This window comes from Chaetodon auriga, chromosome 2 (assembly GCF_051107435.1).
Source record: "Chaetodon auriga isolate fChaAug3 chromosome 2, fChaAug3.hap1, whole genome shotgun sequence".
Lineage (NCBI taxonomy): Eukaryota > Metazoa > Chordata > Actinopteri > Chaetodontiformes > Chaetodontidae > Chaetodon > Chaetodon auriga.
In genome coordinates, this window is record NC_135075.1 from 16359477 (window position 1) to 16379878 (window position 20402).

The window sequence follows — 20402 nt, forward strand, 5'->3', positions numbered from 1 at the left end:
ATTTACAATGTAGATGTTGCGGAATAAAACATACATGATTGTGTTACATGATGTTGCCTTGCATACTTTGGCCCATTTACATTGACTTCTGTCTTCGTTAAGCTTACTGTCTTGCTTGTTTTTATGCAGCTTTTCTGCTGAAAGTCACTGGCCGGAGCAGTCTGAGCCCTGCTCACTGAGGAGTAAAATTATAATGAAATCCATCACAAACAACAAAGAACACAAAGGGAAGTTCTGTAAACTGCTAACAAGCATAAAACCGATGGATCTGAGTCAGCTACAGCTTAAATGTTGCTCTGAATCCAGCAGATACAGAAAGTCTGCAAGAAATGTACGACTGAGCCTGGATCATTCAGCTCTCCGCCCAGTGACAACGAGTCAAAGTCGTCTCAGTCGCACAACAAACAGTTCGCTCCGCATCACTTCAATTCTGCTTCCCTTTAGTTCAAATCACATCCCTGTTCAGTTCAAATGAAGTTGTTGAATGTGTCTTTAAAGGTTGTTATTGTCTGAACTGAATGACTTCTCACTTCATTTTCTATGTTTTCAACACAACATTTTCATTTCAAGCATCAAACTGCAAAATTTCATAATATGCCTGAGCTCACTCACCTTGTCAAAACCTGGACTATATGTGATATTTAGGAATCTCTGGTGGTTTTCTTTTGGATTATGTATTTGTATTTAGCAAATGTGAGCCTGTGTGACATCTGCTGAACTGCAGCCACTGTGGGACCAACTGGTAAACATGGGAAAAATAAATACAGGCAAAATCTGAATTTGTTTTCATTTCCTGTCGTTCTTCTGAGTCAGTTACCTTTCAGATGTCATCACTGATCTGAGTGAGCTGTGGCGTAACGGAGGCACAAGTAGAGAAGAATCACAAAGTCAAGTTAAGTCTGCTAACATTAACCTCTGGTCCTCCTAAACCAATGAGGATGTGGAGGTTAAACTCCTGACTGTGCTGAACTGAGTGATCTTGCTTACAAATTCAACTTTTCATTAGTTTATGTCATTCTGTCTCTCAAAAGTCTCACTTTGAGGTCACGGGGGGGAGGCCACTATCATTTTGTCCATCTCACCGCTGCAGCTTTCTGTAGCCTCAAGAGCAAACACAGAACAGGCTTAATCAAATCCAATGTGTCATGAAAACAAGCCTCGGCCTCTCCCTCCAAAATAATCAATGGGACGCTTTGTTTGGGGCGTCTGGACGCCGGCCAGAGAGCAGAACCTGCGAGCAGAACTCACACAAACAAACAGCACTGCCCAAAGTTACCAGATCCCTGTTTTGGCACTTGGCGAGTTTAAACACATAGTGCCAAGGGAGGGGGGAGGAAAAGGAGGAGAAGGAGGGAGGGTCATAGAGGAAGTGAGGGAGAGAAGCATGTTTGACACGGCTTTAATCCTTCTGCTTTCAGTCAAGTGCTTCCAGCACAGTAATAATACAGGGCCTTAGCAGAGGAAGTGGGGAAAAAAATAATCAAAGGACAGAGACGAGCAGGGTCGCTCCTCCACTTCACACTTTACTGTAAACACACACACACACACACACACACACACACACACACACACACACACACACACACACCTGTGTACACAGGAAAACACAGAACATCAGAGGCAGCCACGACAAAGGCAGAACAACTCATAGTTCAGCTTCCAAAAAAAAAGACAAATTTACAATTTGATATGAGCAGATTATTCTTATGATTAATTGATGAATCCTTTCAGGCAGCGGTTTCAAACCTGGAGGTAAAAAACCATCCAAGTGGCCAAGAGATAATAATAGAAACAGGATAAAAAAAGAGATTTTTTCTTTTTAAATGAAATGCTTGATAGTTTAACTTCTTCAGTCTTGAAAAATTATCCAATTAAAACAAACTGAGGGAGGAAAACCTGGTGAAACTGCTCACATTTCACTGACATGTACGTGTGATAAACGGTGACAAACACATAGAATATATTTTAAAGGGTCTTGGGGAGAAACGCTTGGTAAAAAAAAGACAAGAAAATTGTGAAAACCTGTAAAGGAAAAGTATAAAACAAATGGAGGCTGGTATGAGTGAATATTTAGTGTTTTATCTGGAAAGATGACTTAAAATGATTCATCAATAATCAAAATTACCACAACTAACTCATTCCTTGATTGATTATCTACGCAGTATTTGTGTGTATTCTCTTCTGATTTGTCACTTAACTGTTTTGTTTAAAAAATGTCTTGATAAAAAATGCCCTTCACAGTTTGCTAAAGCTCAAACCGACACATTCAAACTTCAGTTTTAACGGTACAAAACCCAAAGATATTCAGTTCAATATCACAAAGGAAAAAAACAGCCACTACTTACATTTAAGAAGCTGCAATTTGGGGGATTTTTGCCTTAAACTTAAAATCAATTACTGATCAATTATCAGAATTTTCTGTCAACTAGTGACTAGTTTAACTGACTAATCGCTTTGGCTGCAATTTTATCACTAGAACAAAAACTATACTTTGTTTTTACATTTGACAAACCATCACACAGATTTAAACTGTGACCGTCATCACCTCGAGACGTTTAGAGTGAAATTCTTAAAAAAAAAAAATCGTCATCAGTTACATAAGAAAAACATTGCCCCCCCCCCCCCCCCCCACACACACACACACAAAGGCCTTATAGAAATCAAGGTGAGGCAGTCAGAGTGTATCAGTGAAAATCTGACAGTTTGATTTATCATGACTTCTGGTTTTCGACAGAGGAGCACTTCATCTGCTGAGCCTCACGGGAAACAAAATTAAGCGCCTGCTATAAAGCAGTGGTCTTACTACACTTTCACAGCATTGTGAGAGTAACATTTTACTCCCTCTGGACACTGAACTCCTTTCCATCCTGACAGAAACCCAGCAAACAAACAACTTTCTCCCTGAGCCAAACACAGAAAAACTGTTTTCTCGTCATCCATTCAAGTCCTATTATAACTGATACTCTGCTGCGACGGTAGACAGAAAAACACAGCTCGCAGTGAACAGAGGCTCTTAAAGGTAAGGCCACATATTAGGACAGACATCGCCTTAATTATGTCCTCTGCCAATTCACATTCTTGGATGGGAGCTCGGGCAGAGCTCCACACGTAGACGCAGCGCTGGGAAACTGAGCGCGAGGAGAATCTCCCCTGAAAGGAACCAGACCATCCTTCAAAGAGGTCATTCTCCACGGAAGGATCCTCCGCTCAGGAACGGAGGGTAAGCGGAGCGTTTTGGGCCAAAAAGGAGGAAAAGAGGGATGCTTAGTTGGTAAGGAGACAAGGTGCCAGCTCTGAAGTGTGACACTGCTTTCAGCCCAGAGTTCAACCCCCTCTGGGCCTCTGGGTGCCAGGAATGCTCTCAGCTAGGAAGTGGCGCCAGGGAAAAGATTAAACACACACTGTGACTGCAGGACTGCCAAGGCTGTGTGGCACTGTGTGTGTGTGTGCATGTGTGTGCATGTGTGCGTGGGTGATCCATACGTCAATACAAGCAGAGCAGAGAGTGTATATTGAAGCAGTGTGGAGGTTTAGTCATCACAGAATCAGTGAAGGTGAGGGGAACAGCTTCATGGCAGTCACATTAAAGAAGCAGAGTCTGTATTAAAGTCGGTATCAAAACCCCGTAACTTACTGATTTTGGTGGGTTTTGTACTTTTAAATGTAAAGACTGATCGAAATCAAAAAACGCGTCATCATATACACAAAAACAGAGCTGATTTTACGTCTTCGAGGCTGTGGGTCGACTGTCTTCACCACAAGGTGAAAGCACTGTTTTATAACCTCAAATCCTCGAGCATGACAACTAAACACTCTGGAGGTCGTGGCTCATTTTCCTAAAATAAAAACAGGCAGATCAACTGAGCCAAGCAATCCTACAAGACATGTCCGATGATAGACTGCGGCATGTATAGAAGCGGACTCGTTTTGATTTACAGAGACGAGTCTCAGAGACACACAGAGGCCACGTCTGACGTTAGGTTGAGCCCCCCCCACACAGAGAAGATGAATTATCAGCCCGGAGGTTTGGGGAGGGGAGGTGTCCAGCTTTTTTATCTCTGAAATATTAATGACGCCCAGTTTCAACCGTCAAGAGAATAATGAATGACGAATACTCCACTGACACAATATTAAATGAACACAGAGGGACTTTAAGAAGAAGTGTTTGCTATAAAGCCACATATAGTCAAACCAAGATATACGGACCTCTGTTTGAAACCCACATGGGATCTTAGTTTCGGAGATTATAGACTGCTGAGAGTGAGACAGAGACAAAGACATAAAGAAGAAATCGGTGAGACTGGCCTAATTAGACCACAAAGTTGCCATCAAATCTCCCAGCTGAATCCCAGAAAATGTCAACAGAGTCATGGTGGATAAAGATCAAAAGGACTGTGTGACCAAATTGCTGAGGACAGAGACATCACCCACAACAGCATGACAGTAACCCCGACCCTACTGAGGGCTTCGGCCACGCTGGTGAGTTTATCACTTATTTATGCTCTGCTCTGTCTGTTTAAAGATTATTTTGGGATTGTTTGGTCTATGTATAGGCCTAGAGGAGAACATTAAAGACAGGCAGGACAGAGACAGAGGGGACAACAAGCTACAAATGATTCAAGTCTGATCTGAAAACCTTGACTCTGTGGACAAATAAGCTACCAAAGGACACAGTGTGAAGGAGTCACCTTCAAAGGAGCCGGCATCAGCGCAGATTTCTGCTGCAAAACTAATGGAGTATTAAAGTGGTGTTCATCAACGAAAAGCAGGCAGCTGCATTCAAATGGCTGAGGAAGTGGGTAAATGTACAGTTTACATACAACTTAGCATTCTCCATCAGAGTGTGTGTGTAAAGGTCAGTAACAGTGTCTGTCTAACGTGATGTATCCTGACTTTACACGACAGAGATGTGCAAAATGCACCAACAAGGACACATTTGACGTGTCCTGCACATTCAGGCAAAAAGAAAGCAGCATGCTGACATCATGAACTGGTGGTGAACATAGTAAACATTATAAGTTTCATGCATGTTAGCGTTGTCACTGTGAAAATACTAGCAGTGCACTCACAAGCACCGGTGTGCCTACATAGAGCTGCACACATCCTCTAACATGGCTGCAGAGTTGTTGTGTAACATTAGTCAACTTGAAGAAACCTGCAGATGAGCTGAACAAGAGCAAAATCTAATATTTCAGCTACGATCATGTTGAGGTAGTAGCTCTGCGTACGCTTGAGAAAAAAATACAGTCGGTCTATAAACGGTCAACATGAAAAGAAAACCTGTTAAACTGCAGAGTCTGAACTTCCTTCTTTAAAATCGCCTTCTTCAGGAGTTAAAAGACAGAAGATAGTCACATTATATCTACATTATAGCTGTTATTGACTCTGCGTCTTGCTCAGAGATACTTCAGCAGGGCAGAGACGTCAAACCGTACAGGTTAAACACTGAGCCAATGAAAACGCCTTCCAGTTTTTGTGGGGAGGGGAAACACATTAGAGATGCTGTAAAAATGCCATTTATCATGATGACAGTGGAGAGCCGATAAATAATCACACTCAAGCAGCTCTCTCAAGCAGCCATTCATCACATGTCTAATGGCACCACGTTAAGAACGCCACAATCAGACAAAAGCGCGTTAATTCTGTGATTCAGAGCGGCCGACACTCCCTCAGAGGCAGCTGTGTGGTTCTCTGCACAAGTCTGTCACTGAGGGGAACCTCCGGGTGAGGGGGTAATGAGGTTGAGCAGAGCCTGTCTTAGTTGTTCAGCATCAGTACGCTACAGCATGTGCAGCACACACCGAGTACTCGCTACATCAAAGAGCGCAAATCTGGGATCCCATTTCGAAGATCAATCGGGAGATCATAAATTAAAAATCACTTTGGAGGGAGTTTACAGCCTTTAGAGCTCGCACCAGTGAGGCGCTCCGCAAAGTTACAAGCTTTTAATGAGTTTATCATTTAGAAGTGAGCGGGCAGAGTGTTACTTCTGTTTGCTAGTTTGTTTCAGGATAGATCAGCGAGATCTGGGCTTGAATTTATCACCTTTCTAAGAACTGCACTTAAAACTGCTCTGAATAGACAACAGAGTAAAAGAAATGATCGTTGAAGGTGAAGAATTAGACTCATTTATCAAGTCTCCTATACAGCAAAGTGCAAGAGTAATCTTTGAGTGACCGATCAGTTAAGGTACTTTGAAACCCTCGATGCCTGATTGCTGCAAATTGTGTCAAAATCAAATGTGACCACACAGACATGATACACATGTTTTTAGACTACATCTATTCACAGCATACATGACAGTTTCTTAATGTCACTCTAAAACATGTCTCAGAGGGTGTTCATCACTGTTTCTGTGCCAGCGTCTTAAGGGGTAAGACATTTGATAAACAACTAGTCAAACTATCCTTCTGTCTTTCACCTAAATCTGAAATGTCCTTTTTACAGCAATCTGATGAATGGCCTTGGCTCTGGATTAACAGCTGTCTTTGCCAGGCCTCTATAGCCGGTATTAATGGTAAAAACTAAGAAAAGCTAATACAGTGTGAAGGTACTATCACAAGTGTCAGGTTTGCATATTGCTGACAAACAGCAAACCGCAGAGTCCACACAAGGTCACAGAGAAACAACACATCCATCCCACGCAGCAAGCAAACAAACCACAGAGATGTGACCTGAGAGCGTACAATCCCTGTGGGGCCAACAACAAGACACACTTTCATTTAATTAGAATTAAATACTGTGCCCTTGGAACAGCCTTGAATCACATACATTAATTACTGTGGCTCTGCTGCTGTATGTGCATGAGTGTGTGCATGAGTGTGTGTGTGTGTATGCGTGTGTGACACTGACTAATTTATTACATTTCACTTGTTCCGTCTGAAGCTTTTGCCCTCCACACTCAGGAATCAGTTGTGTCGTCACCTTGACATGTTTATGGCCGGTCTGAGAGTTAACCTTACAGGTGCCAGGACGCGTCAACATGGGGTCACAAGTGAAATCAGACGAGGTCGAAACACTAGTTTAAAACCACAGAAGACAACTGGAGCACCAGCTGTTCCAACACACACTAACTTAAAACAAAAGAAAAGTCAAGCTTGTTAAATTTCTCCATGTGGCCTCACTGAGGAAAATGAAAAATGAGGCTCAAGTGCCAAACTAATGCTGAAGACTGTTTTTAGAGCATTTTCTGTTGCCCTTGGATCGTTGGGATTTTATGGGAATGGACCTCAGGTGGACATGCAGGAACAGAAAGCACCCCAGCAGGACAACAGGCTTAATCTTCCCCTCAGCAAGCTCAGGTTCAATTAACAGCCCAGAAAAGAAGAAAGAAAGAAAATCAGTCCTGGAGAGACACTAATGAGGGCTGATGTGGCTTAAAGATGGAGGAAGCAGAAGTTTATCATGATGCTGGAGTTCAGTGGCTCAGCGCTCTGGCACTGTTTAAAATGGTCTAATATCTGTTGGATCAAGCTTATCAGATGTCTCCTTCATTAAAACCAAGTGCACTTTCTTTGGTGTTGATTTAATTCAAAAGCTGGAATCTCAAGTCCTGGTGATCAAAAGGGGTGCAGTGAAATGTGTCTGAGGAGCAGCCTGCTTAAATTAACCAGGCCTGAAAGGTGAAACACACTCAACTGCTGCCTGAATGGAGCCTGACGACTGGTCGGGGGGCCCCACACACACCCCCACCCCCCACCTTCTCCCCTTTTCCTGACCCTCCGACTAGACAAGCAACGGCCGAAGCTGACAACACCACCATGCTCCACATAAAATACTTTAACGACTCCTGTCGGGCCTCCATCCACCTACAGCGGCTCACATTACCATCAAACCAACAGGAACCGAGAAGAGCTTCTAAACCAGGGCCACGGCCCACTCCCACAACCAGGGTTTTCTTATCTATTTATTTTTATTCCAATAAAAGTCACACATACAGTAACAGAATCTGCCTTAAAAACGCCAACACTACATTAAACCCGCAGAAACATCACTGCAGTCATGACTTCGCTGCGTCCAGTGGCAGCTACAACCCAGTGCCCAGGGATTCTTGTATTAAAACACTAAAAACTTAAAAGGGACATAAGATTTAAACTTGACTTTTTTCTTTATTTCACCCGTGTCTTTAAAATACACAAACAATATCCACCCTCTACAATTATCCAATCTAATTTACTGAATGTTTGGAAAATGCTAAAACTCATCGCTTCAGAAGCCAAGGAATTTGAGAAATCAGCAGCCTGGAGGGTAAAAGATGGCACGAGAGCTGAGACAATATTAAAGCTTCTGTAATCATCAAAAACATTCTTGAAGCACCGCTGCTCAGCTCCCAATGACAGCAGACCAAGGCGGATTTGTGGTTGACGGGGATAAAAAGCTCCTCACCTCCACCAGGTTCACGAGTGTACTGTTGGTCCCATCGTTGGGAAAAGCTGAAGCACAAAATGAAACACATCTGAATGCCAATAGCTCATGCACAACAGAGAACCTACTTGCAAATTGCACTCTCAGAGGTGGGAATGGACAGCATGCTCGAACTCCTACGCAGCAGATTTGCTGTTATCTGAGCAACATTAAGGCCGTTACAACAGGCAACACAAATTAGACTGAGCATCATAATGTGCAATTACCAATTCCACTGTGCAACTATGTGCACGTATGTTCGTTTCAGAAAAGAAAAATGTACACGCTAAATAAATATTCATACATCTCTGACCTTGTTTTTTGTGCATTGATTAAAAAAAATCCATAAATACTGTAACTGGATGTTTTATCTTCTTCTGCAGTGCAATTAAGCTTAAGTAGTTAAAAAAAACAGAGATCAGCCGTAATGATAATGACAAATACAATTAATTCCTACAGAGCCTGTGAAGGCAATAATGAAAACTGCTTGTGTAGCTCAATGTCAGCCTGAGGATTTCCATCCAGAGGAGTCAGAACAAACCCACAGTCCCTCCCCTGATTTCTCCATTCAGGAGGAAAGCTGACTGTGTTGGAAAGATGCCATTCGCACTCTTTTGCGGACCCTGCCGCAGCATCCCCTGATGACACTTCTCTGCTGTATGTGAAAACCACAAGAAGAGGACATTCCAGAGATTCTTCCACTATAGTGAAGCGACTTTAGAGCCGCAGAAAAGGATCTGGACTCTTCCAATCACATCATTTGCATATCAAAAGGAAAACTGCTGTCAGTGCAGTGGTAAAGGGACATTAGCATGCCGAGACGTGACCAAGCATGAGGCCGTTATTCAGACGAACCAATAGTCATTTGATAGATATTAGATACTTAGCATCCAGCAGCACAATGAGGACCTTGTCGTTCAGCTTTTAAAAGGAGAAGACAACAACTTCAAGCTATATTCCAGGTTTGATATTAGTGCTAAAAAAAACAGAAGGGCTACTAATCCTGACACTTTAACATGTGATTGCTGTCACGAGTAAATTATTTTTGGAAAGACAAACTGGAAACAGTCCGCTCGGGTCAACAAATGAGGTGAAAAAACAAAAAAGAATCCATCCCTCTCTTTCACTCAGTGCCACCAAACTGTGAAAGCGCAATCATACTGCTGTAGTAGCTCATGAAGAAACCATCTGTTTTGTTAGCCCGCTGCCCTCCTGTCAGTGTTCATATGAATTAGACGGTGATGAAACATCTCAAGCTCCTGCCCGCTACGGTTCACCACCTCTACCAGTCACACCTCTCACCCTCGTGTCTAACAGCCTAATGCTGACAGAGTTGGAGCATATGAAACCAGGTCACTGTGAAATCTCTGGTCTGGGTCTAAACTAAATGAGTGCAGTGTAGCGTAAAGGTAACGGCCTGTTAAGTAAACATAATCTGTCACATTCACAGTGTGAGACTGTGTACTGGTAGTCATTTCTGTACTTCAGTGGAGATCTGGTATTTTGTCTACTGCACAGAAGAAAATACTTTGTGTACTGTACGAGATGAGTGGTTCCCAGCCTCGAGTACCCCTTCAACGACCACTACCTTTATTAGCCACTATTAGCCATTAGCCACTACCTTTAGTTAACTATTTCACCCATTTATCCACTAATTTTAACCATTTCAATCATGTATCTGTTACTTTTAAGCAGCTATTTCAACCATTGACGCATGACCTTTAGCATTCTCACCATTTATGAATCATTTTTAGCCAACTATGTCAACTTTTTATGGAGGCTCTTTTGCCACTTCAACCATATATTTACTACTTCAACCATTTATCCAAAACTCTTAGTGATCTGCCTGTATTTCAACCATTTTTCTACAACTTTTCTTCATGCTGTGGTAACTTGTTTTCAAGCTGTCTAGTGTTTCAGCAAAGTCAAAGTGTGTTTTTGCGTGTGTGTGTGTGTATGTTTTGATCAAATCAGGATGTCTTGATTTTCGACCTACACGATAATCTTTCCATGTACCCCCTAGCAACAGAGGCACCCGTCGTTGAAGTACTAGAGCTTTATCATATCATATCGCTTGCTCAGTGATTCACTGAAGGGAAGACTTTAAAAATGCATCAGACTGTACAGCAAATAAAGTAAATAAAGGATGGTTCAAAAAGGATAATTCATAGATGAATAACAGGCCTGGTGAAAATGTCGTGAAGACAGCAGCACTGGGGCAAACAAGTGGACACAAAGACAGATGGGGAGGGGGGGGGAGCAGCCCCAAACAGAGCAAACTCCCATTGTCTGCTGGGATAGCCAGGACAATGCAGGACAACGCTGAGATATATGCCAGCACAACAAGGTCTCACCCCAGCGATGCACCAGCCCTAATCCCAAACGCGATTTCCCCTCCTAACACATAGATGATGTCATCCCCCCCTCCTCCTCACCCACACCCTCACCCCACCTCAGCTCCTCCGGACCTTCAATGCAGCCAAGCGTGGAGGAGTGAGGCCCACCGGAGGATGTTCTGCTGCTGAGAAACAAACTGGCAGCCAGTAATCAGATACCCTCTGAGCGCATCCGTGTCACAAATCACACAGCTTAAAGATGACACTATCATATCACCGTGGCTTTAAGCTTTCGGGTGCCTCTGAAGTCTGTCACATGCAAGGCTAGACTTTATCCTTCAAAAACACAGTGGATGGAAAGTTTAGATCTGCTACCAGGTGTGCGTCCTGTAAAAATGCTTACAGGGTGGAAGCAGTCAGCAGGGCAGGTCAGTGTGTCTCGGAGCATTACAGGTCCAAAGAAAGCCTTACATGCTTCACTGGAAAGAGGGAGCGGGGGACAGTTGCTCTTTAGAACTTTATGTCCCTCCCCTCCCCCCCATCTTCACTCCACAAAGGGGACCTTACCCCTCATCCCCACCCACAAGGAATTTCTCAGGCATTGCTGGGTTCACCATGACAACTGGGTGCTTAACAAAGCATTTCTCTTAGGCATTCTTCCTTTCACAGGGGAGAGGGGGGGGGCAACAGTCAAAAGAGGGAGAGACAGAGAGAGTGAGGAGGTGGGGGGTGAAGAGGGAGGGTGGAGGAGCTTGAAATGATGGGAGGGAACAGTGGAGGTTGCAGGGGTGAGAGCTATAGACCCGGGCAGATAGGAGAAAAATGGGGAATGGTGACAGGCCAACAAAAAGGGGGAAAGAGAAACAGGATCAAGGTGATAGGTGACGTTAAAGGGAGAGAAAGAGGAGAAACAGTGCTACAAACATTCCAAGCGAGCCTGCAAGTGTGACTAACGCCATCCAGGGAGGCACGAAGAATGAGAGGAGCGCATTACGGATGACTCCAGTCGCACAAAACACGGGGCGAGCACTTGCAAGCTGTGACTTTGAGTGCTATGAATCAACCATAAGGAAAACAGAAATCCATCAACCATAAAGAACACGGAAATCCAAGGTACACTCGGCCTGGGTGAAACAATTATGTGACAGCTAGGAGAAAAGCAATCAGAGCTGTCCAGCTGCTAGAACCCCCCCCCCGTCCCACACACACAGAAATATATACCAGATTTGTGCAGCTTGATGGGCTACTGTTACAGAAGACGACCCCCTGAGAAAGTCCCTCCACAGACAGCTTAAAGGTTTAATAGATTATAATGAAATTACACTGGCTGTCAATGTCTTGGCTCGTACTTATACAGTAAAGCAGAGACTCTGCTCCATTAAAATTCCAGTCTTGCAGCATAATCTAATGCAAGGATGGTGAAGGCAAGGCGGCATTGGGGTCTGAAACAACATAAAAATACATTCAAAAACATACTGACACCTATTCTGCGTCTGATTGGAAAAAAACTACCTTAAAAAAATTACATATCCATGTCTTCATTGTTTGCTCCAGTTAGCTGGACTGAATGAGAGCAAATTGGGACAAGTTTGACAGCAAAGCAGTTTAACCTTGGAGCCAGGGGCATAGGATTGGAGAGGAAAAGGGGACTGAGTATACGGGGTCCTCGTGTGAGGAGGGCCCACAAAGATACTAGAATGAACAGCAGTGGATAAAGAGAGGGGCCCATAGAGAATGCCTTTGTACGGGGTCCAGAATTTTGTGCAATGCCCTTGATTGGAGCATCCACCACCACTTTAGATTCATACTTGAAAGGGTCTCCCCTTCTGACAGTGACCAGAGAGAGAAAATATCTGCTGTCCACCATGTAATTTGAGCATCTGTACAACCTGCAGTGTGATGTGAGCTGAATCAAACTGCCATCATTAGTTGTGGAGGCGTGTTTGTCTGTTAAATCTCCGCATTGGCGTTTGCAAAGTGGGGTTTGATATTGGCCTGGACTGAGACTTTGATTAAAACAAGGACAAAGAGTCCTGATGGCATAGTTGTAATAATGTATGCACTCTACATGTGCCACACAGGAGGTTCAAATTAAAGCAGGTCACTCCTTCAGAGGCCCCTTATAGTACAAGACATGCACAGGAATTGACAAATTATCATAGTAGTGACAAAACTACAAAGGACACAACAAACTGGCTTCATATCCAAACTACCAAGCATAATAAGGTGTTCAAAAATGAGGGATAATGAAGATTAGTTATACTTCCTAAAGGGAAATTAGCAGGGTTTTCAGAATGAAAGAAAAGCAGGGGAAAGAATCTTTGCCATCAAACACCTATTTATGCAGGCTCACGCTTGCCTGGGAACAGTAGATTAGCCCGACTATGTCAACACTGGTCTGACAGATCCCAGGATACAGATGCAGCAAATATAATCCCACAGACGACGACCGGCTCCTCGTTCTGCAGCGTGAGCACAATTCCCCTCATAATATAGAAGTGACACATGACAAATATGATCATCACATATGTCAGTTTCTTCTTTAACACGTCAGAAACTCAAGCTCGTATTCAACAGATGTCAAAAATCTGAAATCGGGTTCAGTACAAAAGTAATTGCTTCACACACCACCCTAATATGTCTTTATTATTCTCTGTCCTGCAATTTAGTTCGGTGGCAGCCCCAATGCCTGCAAACCACTGCTGTAAATCTGACTCCTTCACCAACATAATTAATTGGTTATCAGTACTAATTTACGCCTGCCTGTGCACACAGCCAATACACAATAAGGCTGCCGGATCTTAGAGTTATGTGGCTGTCAGATGTGTTTTTAAGTGCCTGCTTATGGTTTTGAATGATTAAAGAGTCCATCTGAACAGCAACATTCTCTGTTTAAAGATCAAATTACTGAACTGGTTTGAAGGGGAAAAAAAGCATTTATTCTGTTCAAACACCTTTAATATAAAAAGGGGATTTATCTGCATGTTTTGTTGCAGGGATCAATTGCCAATGGTTCTTTAGTGACCACCAGACCATCAAAAAATCCATGAACTTATTGAACCCAACAGATCACATCTGTACAACTGTTACTCCAAGTCCTTTATCCCCTCCACCATCCGTCTTTTCAATTCTTCCGGGGTCATTTTTCATGATTTTGAATGGCTTCTTTAGAGTGTTTTTGGGTGGGACATTAGGGGGGTCTTGAGCAAAATTTCCCAGTTAATATATACCTGGATCAGATTTAAAATATTATTACTTGTGCTTATTTTGTTCTTACACTGTTAGATTATCCAGGTTATAGATATGTCTGTGTGCTCCTGCATAAACAGTATCAGACACAAATGGTAATATGTTGAAGATGTTGACATGGTATTTAAATGAAAACAGGGATTAACAAACAACATGTTTTTTATTAATTACAAAATTGATCAGTTAAATACTATACTGACGTTAATCATTTTACGACATATTTCTAAACAATTTTAGCCTAAATGAGGTCCAGTTTTATCTAAAAGTAATTACTGTGCGTCTGGGAGTTGAGGCGATGCATTGGATTATATTCCTGAACTTTAAGGAGATCATCGTAATCTGTGGATTATTAAAGGTTACCTTCCCAAAGCTACTCCATAGGAAACACTTTAAACTTCAAGCAAAGTGCAGCTACATTAGGACCATTACATCCATTTTCAGTGGAAGGAGCGGTGCTCAGAAACGATGTTAATCACAGTCCAACAACATACAAAAGAGCCCATCAAAAATCGTCCATCATACGGGGCCTCTTAAACGGCAGCATAAAGACAAAGATAATGGAAAGACTTGGGAGGTCCCTGGAGGGAGAAGCCTTTGAAAATTGGGGTCAGCAGCATCTATTGGAGGAGCTCATCTTCCTACCCCATCTCCTCCTCCAATAGCCTCCAACAGTCTTATGCCTTTCCTGCTCAGTTACAGTACAAATGTATTTTCCAACATGTTCCTACTTTACACAACCACAACTTAACCCTCCACCCCTTCCCCCTCCGTCCTCCTGCCTCCCTCCATCACCCTCTGTATCCTGCAGGGGTGCTGACACATAAACCCCAGCAGGTGCAGGACGCGCTGGGGAGACACAGCCTCTAATTGGTCCTTAGTGGAGTCACAGCTGTTGCCCCCAACCACAGGCTGGTATGAGCTCTTGCGCCTGGCCCTGAATCGACAGCTCCCTATTGTTCTCCAGAGAGGCAAAGCTCAGCTCCGATCCATTACAACGACAACCCACTCCAACCATACAGTATCTGCTATTCAGTTTCAACTCATCAACATATACAAAAGCACTTAAGGCTGTTAGTCACTCCATTGACACTTCCACTGTCTCATTCAGTCAAATCAAAAGAAATCCCAAGGTCCTTTCCAAGCTAATCCTCGCTGTTCTTGTTAAGTGTCTGATTTCATCTTTAACCTTGATGTCCATTCTCTTAATAATGTTCCCTGGTTCTGTTTCCTTCTCTCTTAGGTTGTGCCAAGGTCAAAGAGAAAGCAGATTTACAGCAGATCACACTGCGTCAAATAAGCTCCAACAGAGGGGAACAACAACACGTCCCCACACTCTGCGGGTGCAATTCAAGTTCAGTCACATTTCTGGTGCAAATAAAACTCTGTAATTTGTGCAGGCATGCAAATTAAAGGTGAAGGGAACACAGGCGGTTTAAGACATGCAGGTTAGCAAATACAACACCAGCAGAGAGCGTGAATAGCAAAGAGGTGTCAGGCTTGTTTTAGGTCTCTGTCACCCTTCTATCCATATTAAGTCCAAACCAATGAACTGAACAGTGATTTACTATCTTATCCAACTTTTCTCACTTACTGTCTTTAAATAGACCATCAACCCATCATCCTCAGCATTAAACACTGTGAGCTTTTGAATTTCAGCCTTTCTGTGAAAGTAGAACAATAACAGCAAGCCGGTAAAACAATACAACACTTAGAGAGAATCAACTCTTAAATCTGACTCAAAACAAGCTATAGAAATACACCGTAATTGAATTAGATCTTTCATTGTGTGGGTTCGGGGGGGTACAGTGGGCAATTATGGTGCATGATCAGTCTGCCCACCAGAGTGTGGATCCCACAGGATACAAACGTGCTCAGACAGACCGCTATTTAAATCTCAACAATAGCTGGAGCTAAATCAGGCTTGTGTAAACAAAAAGCTCCATAATGAGGGGTCTGAAACATTACAGAGGCCCCATTACGTTAACGAAATGAAACAATATACCTCACAAAATTTAAATACTTTCAATATATCTTTGGGCTTTGAGTGAAGTGGCTTACAAATATCCTGCAGTGAATATTAATCCTCCTTCATGAATATTTCTATTATAGGGGAATCACTCTGGAACGCTGAAGCCAAGACATCATCTTAAGTCATCATCACTTCCATTATCCGGTGAAGTGAAGTGAAAATGTAAATGAAGAGACAGGACACGCTAATGGAAACAGTAGGAATACACCTCAGTGAGGCTATTTTTCACTCACTGGGTGGAGTCTGCAATTACAAAGAGTTATCTAACAGTCTCACCTGACACTGAGATCCTCATGGAGGCCTCCAGGGGCCGGTTGTTATCCAGGGCCTGGCTCAGCTGGATCTCTCCAGTGCTTTGGTTCAGCAGGACTAAGTTCAGATCGTTTCCCACCTCAAAGCTGTAGTGGAGCTGGTCCGTGACATCGGGGTCATGTGCAGGGATGCGTCCGATCACTCCGGTGGGGAAGCTGCTTGATTTGTCAGTCACATAGTTGTTGAAGATGATCTGGAAGTTTTTGAGCACGGGCACGTTGTCGTTCTTGTCGACAAGTTTGATGTGGACCGTGGCGCGGCTGACCAGAGGAGCAGACGTGGCCTGGACCACAATAACATATTCAGACCTCGTCTCGTAGTCCAGGTCGATTAATGCGGTCAGCTCTCCAGAGAAGATGTCCAGTTGGAACACCTCTGGGATGTTTCCCTCCACTATCTGGTACATAATCTGTGCATTACTGCCTTCATCTGGATCTGTGGCTGAAATATGAGCAACCACAAGGCCTATGGGGCTGTTTTCCTCCACCATAATGTCAAATTCATCTTTCTCAAACACAGGGGGGTTGTCATTCACATCTAGGATTGTTACGTGGATGTTTACTGGGGTTTTCAGAGCAGGAACACCTTTATCTACGGCGAAAGCCTGCAGGTTGTACACTGGCACATTTTCTCTGTCTAATCTGCGCAGTGTGCGAACAATGCCAGAGGTGGATTCAATTATGAAATCTCCATCGCCATCCTCTCCGCCCTGGAAGGTGTAGAAAACACGGCCATTGAGCCCTGAATCTCTATCGGTGGCAGAAACCTGGACCACGCTGGTGAACACTGGAACGTCCTCCATAACAGAGCCCACATATTGGTCTCTGAGGAAGCGGGGGGAGTTGTCGTTGACGTCATTCACCAGTATCTCCAGGTAGGTTGTGTCTGACTTCTGTGGGATGCCATTATCGCGAGCAGTGATGGCCAACGTATAGGAAACCTGGTCCTCATAGTCCAGCTCCATTTGTGTGGTGACAGCTCCTGTGTCTGGGTCGATGTCAAACTGAGGGATGCTGTCATCCATAAAGTATGTGATGCGTGCGTTCTCACCTGTATCTTCATCTGTGGCACTTATTACCACAACAGTGGTGCTCATGGGCCTGTCCTCATTGATGTTGACGGTGTAATGTGAGCTCTGAAACACAGGCCTATGCGTGTTGGCGTCGGTGACGTTAACAAACACTTTAGCGGTGTCAAAGAGAGTACCATCACTCGCAGTGACAGTGAGGACATACTGGCGTTCTAGTTTGTAGTCTAAAGGCAGCGCCAGTGTTATGAGCCCCCCTCCACTCTGACTCGTGATGGAGAATCTGTTGCGGGTGTTTCCGCTGGATATCTGATAAGTCACCACACTGTTGATGTCCTGGTCCACAGCTGACACTGTCACCACGCTGGTCCCTACGGCTGCATCCTCATTCAGTCGCATGTAATATGCCTTCTGAGTGAACTCTGGGTTGTTGTCATTGACGTCTAGAATAGTCATGCTAATGCTAGCAGAAGAGGACATGACAGGGTATCCATGATCACGAGCCTCCACTCCAAAGTTGTAAAAATCTACACTCTCCCTGTCCAACTCGGCTGCCACTACAATCCACCCAGTGCTGTTGTTGATGGTGAAGGGGAAGTTTGGTGTGGTTTCAGTGAGGCGATACTCCAGCCTGGAGTTATCTCCAGAGTCTGCATCCACTGCTTGGATGTGGATGATGGAGTAGCCCAGCGGCACGTTCTCCAGCACAGTGGCCTGGAATGGGGTGCTGACAAAAATAGGGGCGTTGTCGTTAACATCCAGCACCTGCACCGTTACCAGGCCACTGATGTTGGACAGCGGAGGGCGTCCTCCGTCCTGAGCTCTGATTCTTAGAGTGTATTCTTTGTTCGCCTCGTAATCCAGGTGACTCACCAGGTCCATTTTACCTGTCTGAGCATCAATATAAAACTGTCCCCTGGTGTTTCCACTCATGATGCTGAAGTGAACCACTGCATTGCTCCCTCTGTCCTGATCTGTGGCGGTGACCTGCAGGAACTCTGTGTTAGGGGCCATGTCCTCTGGCACCTGGACCACATAGCGTTTCTCACTGAACTGAGGAGCATTATCATTGTCATCCTCAACCACAATGTGAACTGTAGCCGTCGCACTGCGGGGCCCGGGGTCACGACCTTGGTCATTTGCCTCAACTAACAGCATATAGGCCTCAACCTCCTCTCTGTCTACAAGACCTTTGGTGCGGATTACACCAGACCTCGAATCAATCTCAAACACATCATTAGACCCATTGTTATTGATGATACGATAGAGGATGTTACCATTAACAGGTGCGTCCCCATCGGTGGCCCTAACAGTTAACACTTCATAGCCTATTTCTAGATTCTCCCTGATGCTTTCCTTATAGTCCTGCTGCTCAAACACAGGGTCATGATCGTTAGTGTCTCTGACTGTGATAGTGAGGGTGGCCATGGCCGTGCGTCGGGGGGTGCCATGATCGACTGCAGTCACACGGAACACGTGGGTGTCTTTCGTTTCCCGGTCCAGAATCTCTACTGTGGACACAGCACCATTGGCAGGGTCCACAGCAAAGAGATTGTTGGAGCGGCTATCAAAGAGAGCCTCTATGAAGTACTCCAGTCTGCCTGCCTCCCCCTCATCCACATCAACTGCTTTCAAAACAACTACTGGAGTCCCAGCTGGCTTGTTCTCTGCCACAGACACTTGGTACATTGGGGGCTGAAACTGGGGGCTGCTGTTGATGCTTCTCCGCCTCCTGCTTACAATCCCTGAATCAGACTGAGCTGCCTTCTCTAACAGTTTCTCAAGGTGGGCCTGCCTAAAGGGGCCCTGCCCCACTCGCCAGTGGATGGAAATGGGATTGACTTTAGCACTCAGACCATTTCCTGTGAGTACATCACAGAGCAGGTCTAACTCCCGCAGTGTGTCCTGCCTCCAGCACAGCATCTCAGACACAAACAAGTCCCCCTCAGAGAAGTAAAAGTCACGGCTGTTGGTGACTTTGCAGCGGGTCGGAGCTCCTGGCAGCAGCCCCCCCACTGAAAATAACGCAGAGCCTGCTTGGTGGCACTCTGAGCGGTGCTGGCTGTGGCTGCCAAACAAACTGAGGACCTCCATGTCCCACTGTGGATTTCTTTTACGCTTGTTCGAACAGTTCCTACCGTGAACATGTACCTCGTACTGGCTGGTGAGGAGGTGCATGTAGCCGGACTCCGTGCAGTCAGACACAGTGTACAGGGTGAAGGGGTTGAAGCGCAGCGAGGGGCACTTTATAGAGTCCGAAACAAACACAATGCCGGCCGCCGCGTCGGTCTCCAGAAACCGCTCCGTGAATTTGGGGGCGAGTACCTGATCCAAAGTACACCGTGCGCCCCGCTCCACGCCGGCCACCACTGTCCTTCTCCCCGCATCCTCACTGATGTGAACGGTGAAACAGTGCGCCAGCGAAACCAGTTTACACCACCAGAAAATCAACAACAAATCCCATTTAACGAAGTGCATCGCTCCTCAGTTTGTGTTCAGACGGGTCTCCGAGTGGGGATTTCTGCAACTCCCGATTCCTTTAAACTTTCCGCCTGTGAGTTTCCCTTTGTTGCAGAGGAGCCATGCTCTCAGCGGGCGCACTTCTCTCCAGTCACTCCGGCTGGTTTTCAGAGGTAAAACCGAAGTAACCTTGGCTCGAGCGGCTCACACACACTCATTCACACACGCCGGCTACGACAACAGCAGCAGCACCTCCGCTCCGTCCGCGCAACTCCGCTTGAATGGAAAAAATGGCTCCTGCTCCCCCTGCGCCTTGAGGCTCCTCATTATCATAAACCTGAGTGTGTGTGTGTGTGTGTGTGTGTGTCTGAGAGAGAGAGAGAGAGAGAGAGAGAGAGAGAGAGAGAGAGAGAGAGAGAGAGAGAGAGAGAGAGAGCGGCAGCTCTGTTAGGGGTCTGAGGACTTGACAAACGTGCCACTGGAGATAAATGCTAATTTCCTACAAGTTTCATGAAATTAACACAACTTTCATTACATATAGTTTCCTTAACAACATTGTATTTAATTATCTTATTTGTTGGCATGT

The 20402-nt window shown here is 44.7% G+C and overlaps 1 protein-coding gene across 4 annotated transcripts in view; it reads right to left on the bottom strand.

Annotated features, from left to right (window-relative positions):
• celsr2 (cadherin, EGF LAG seven-pass G-type receptor 2) overlaps positions 1-20094 on the bottom strand; it is a 61657-nt gene extending 41563 nt beyond the window's left edge. For all 4 annotated transcript variants that reach the window (XM_076757888.1, XM_076757879.1, XM_076757870.1 and 1 more), the window contains exon 1: positions 16294-20094. In XM_076757888.1, coding sequence (XP_076614003.1) covers positions 16294-19834 — 3541 coding nt within the window. In that variant the 5' untranslated portion in view covers positions 19835-20094. The remainder of the gene's footprint in view (positions 1-16293) is intronic.
• Between the last annotated feature and the right edge of the window lie 308 nt (positions 20095-20402).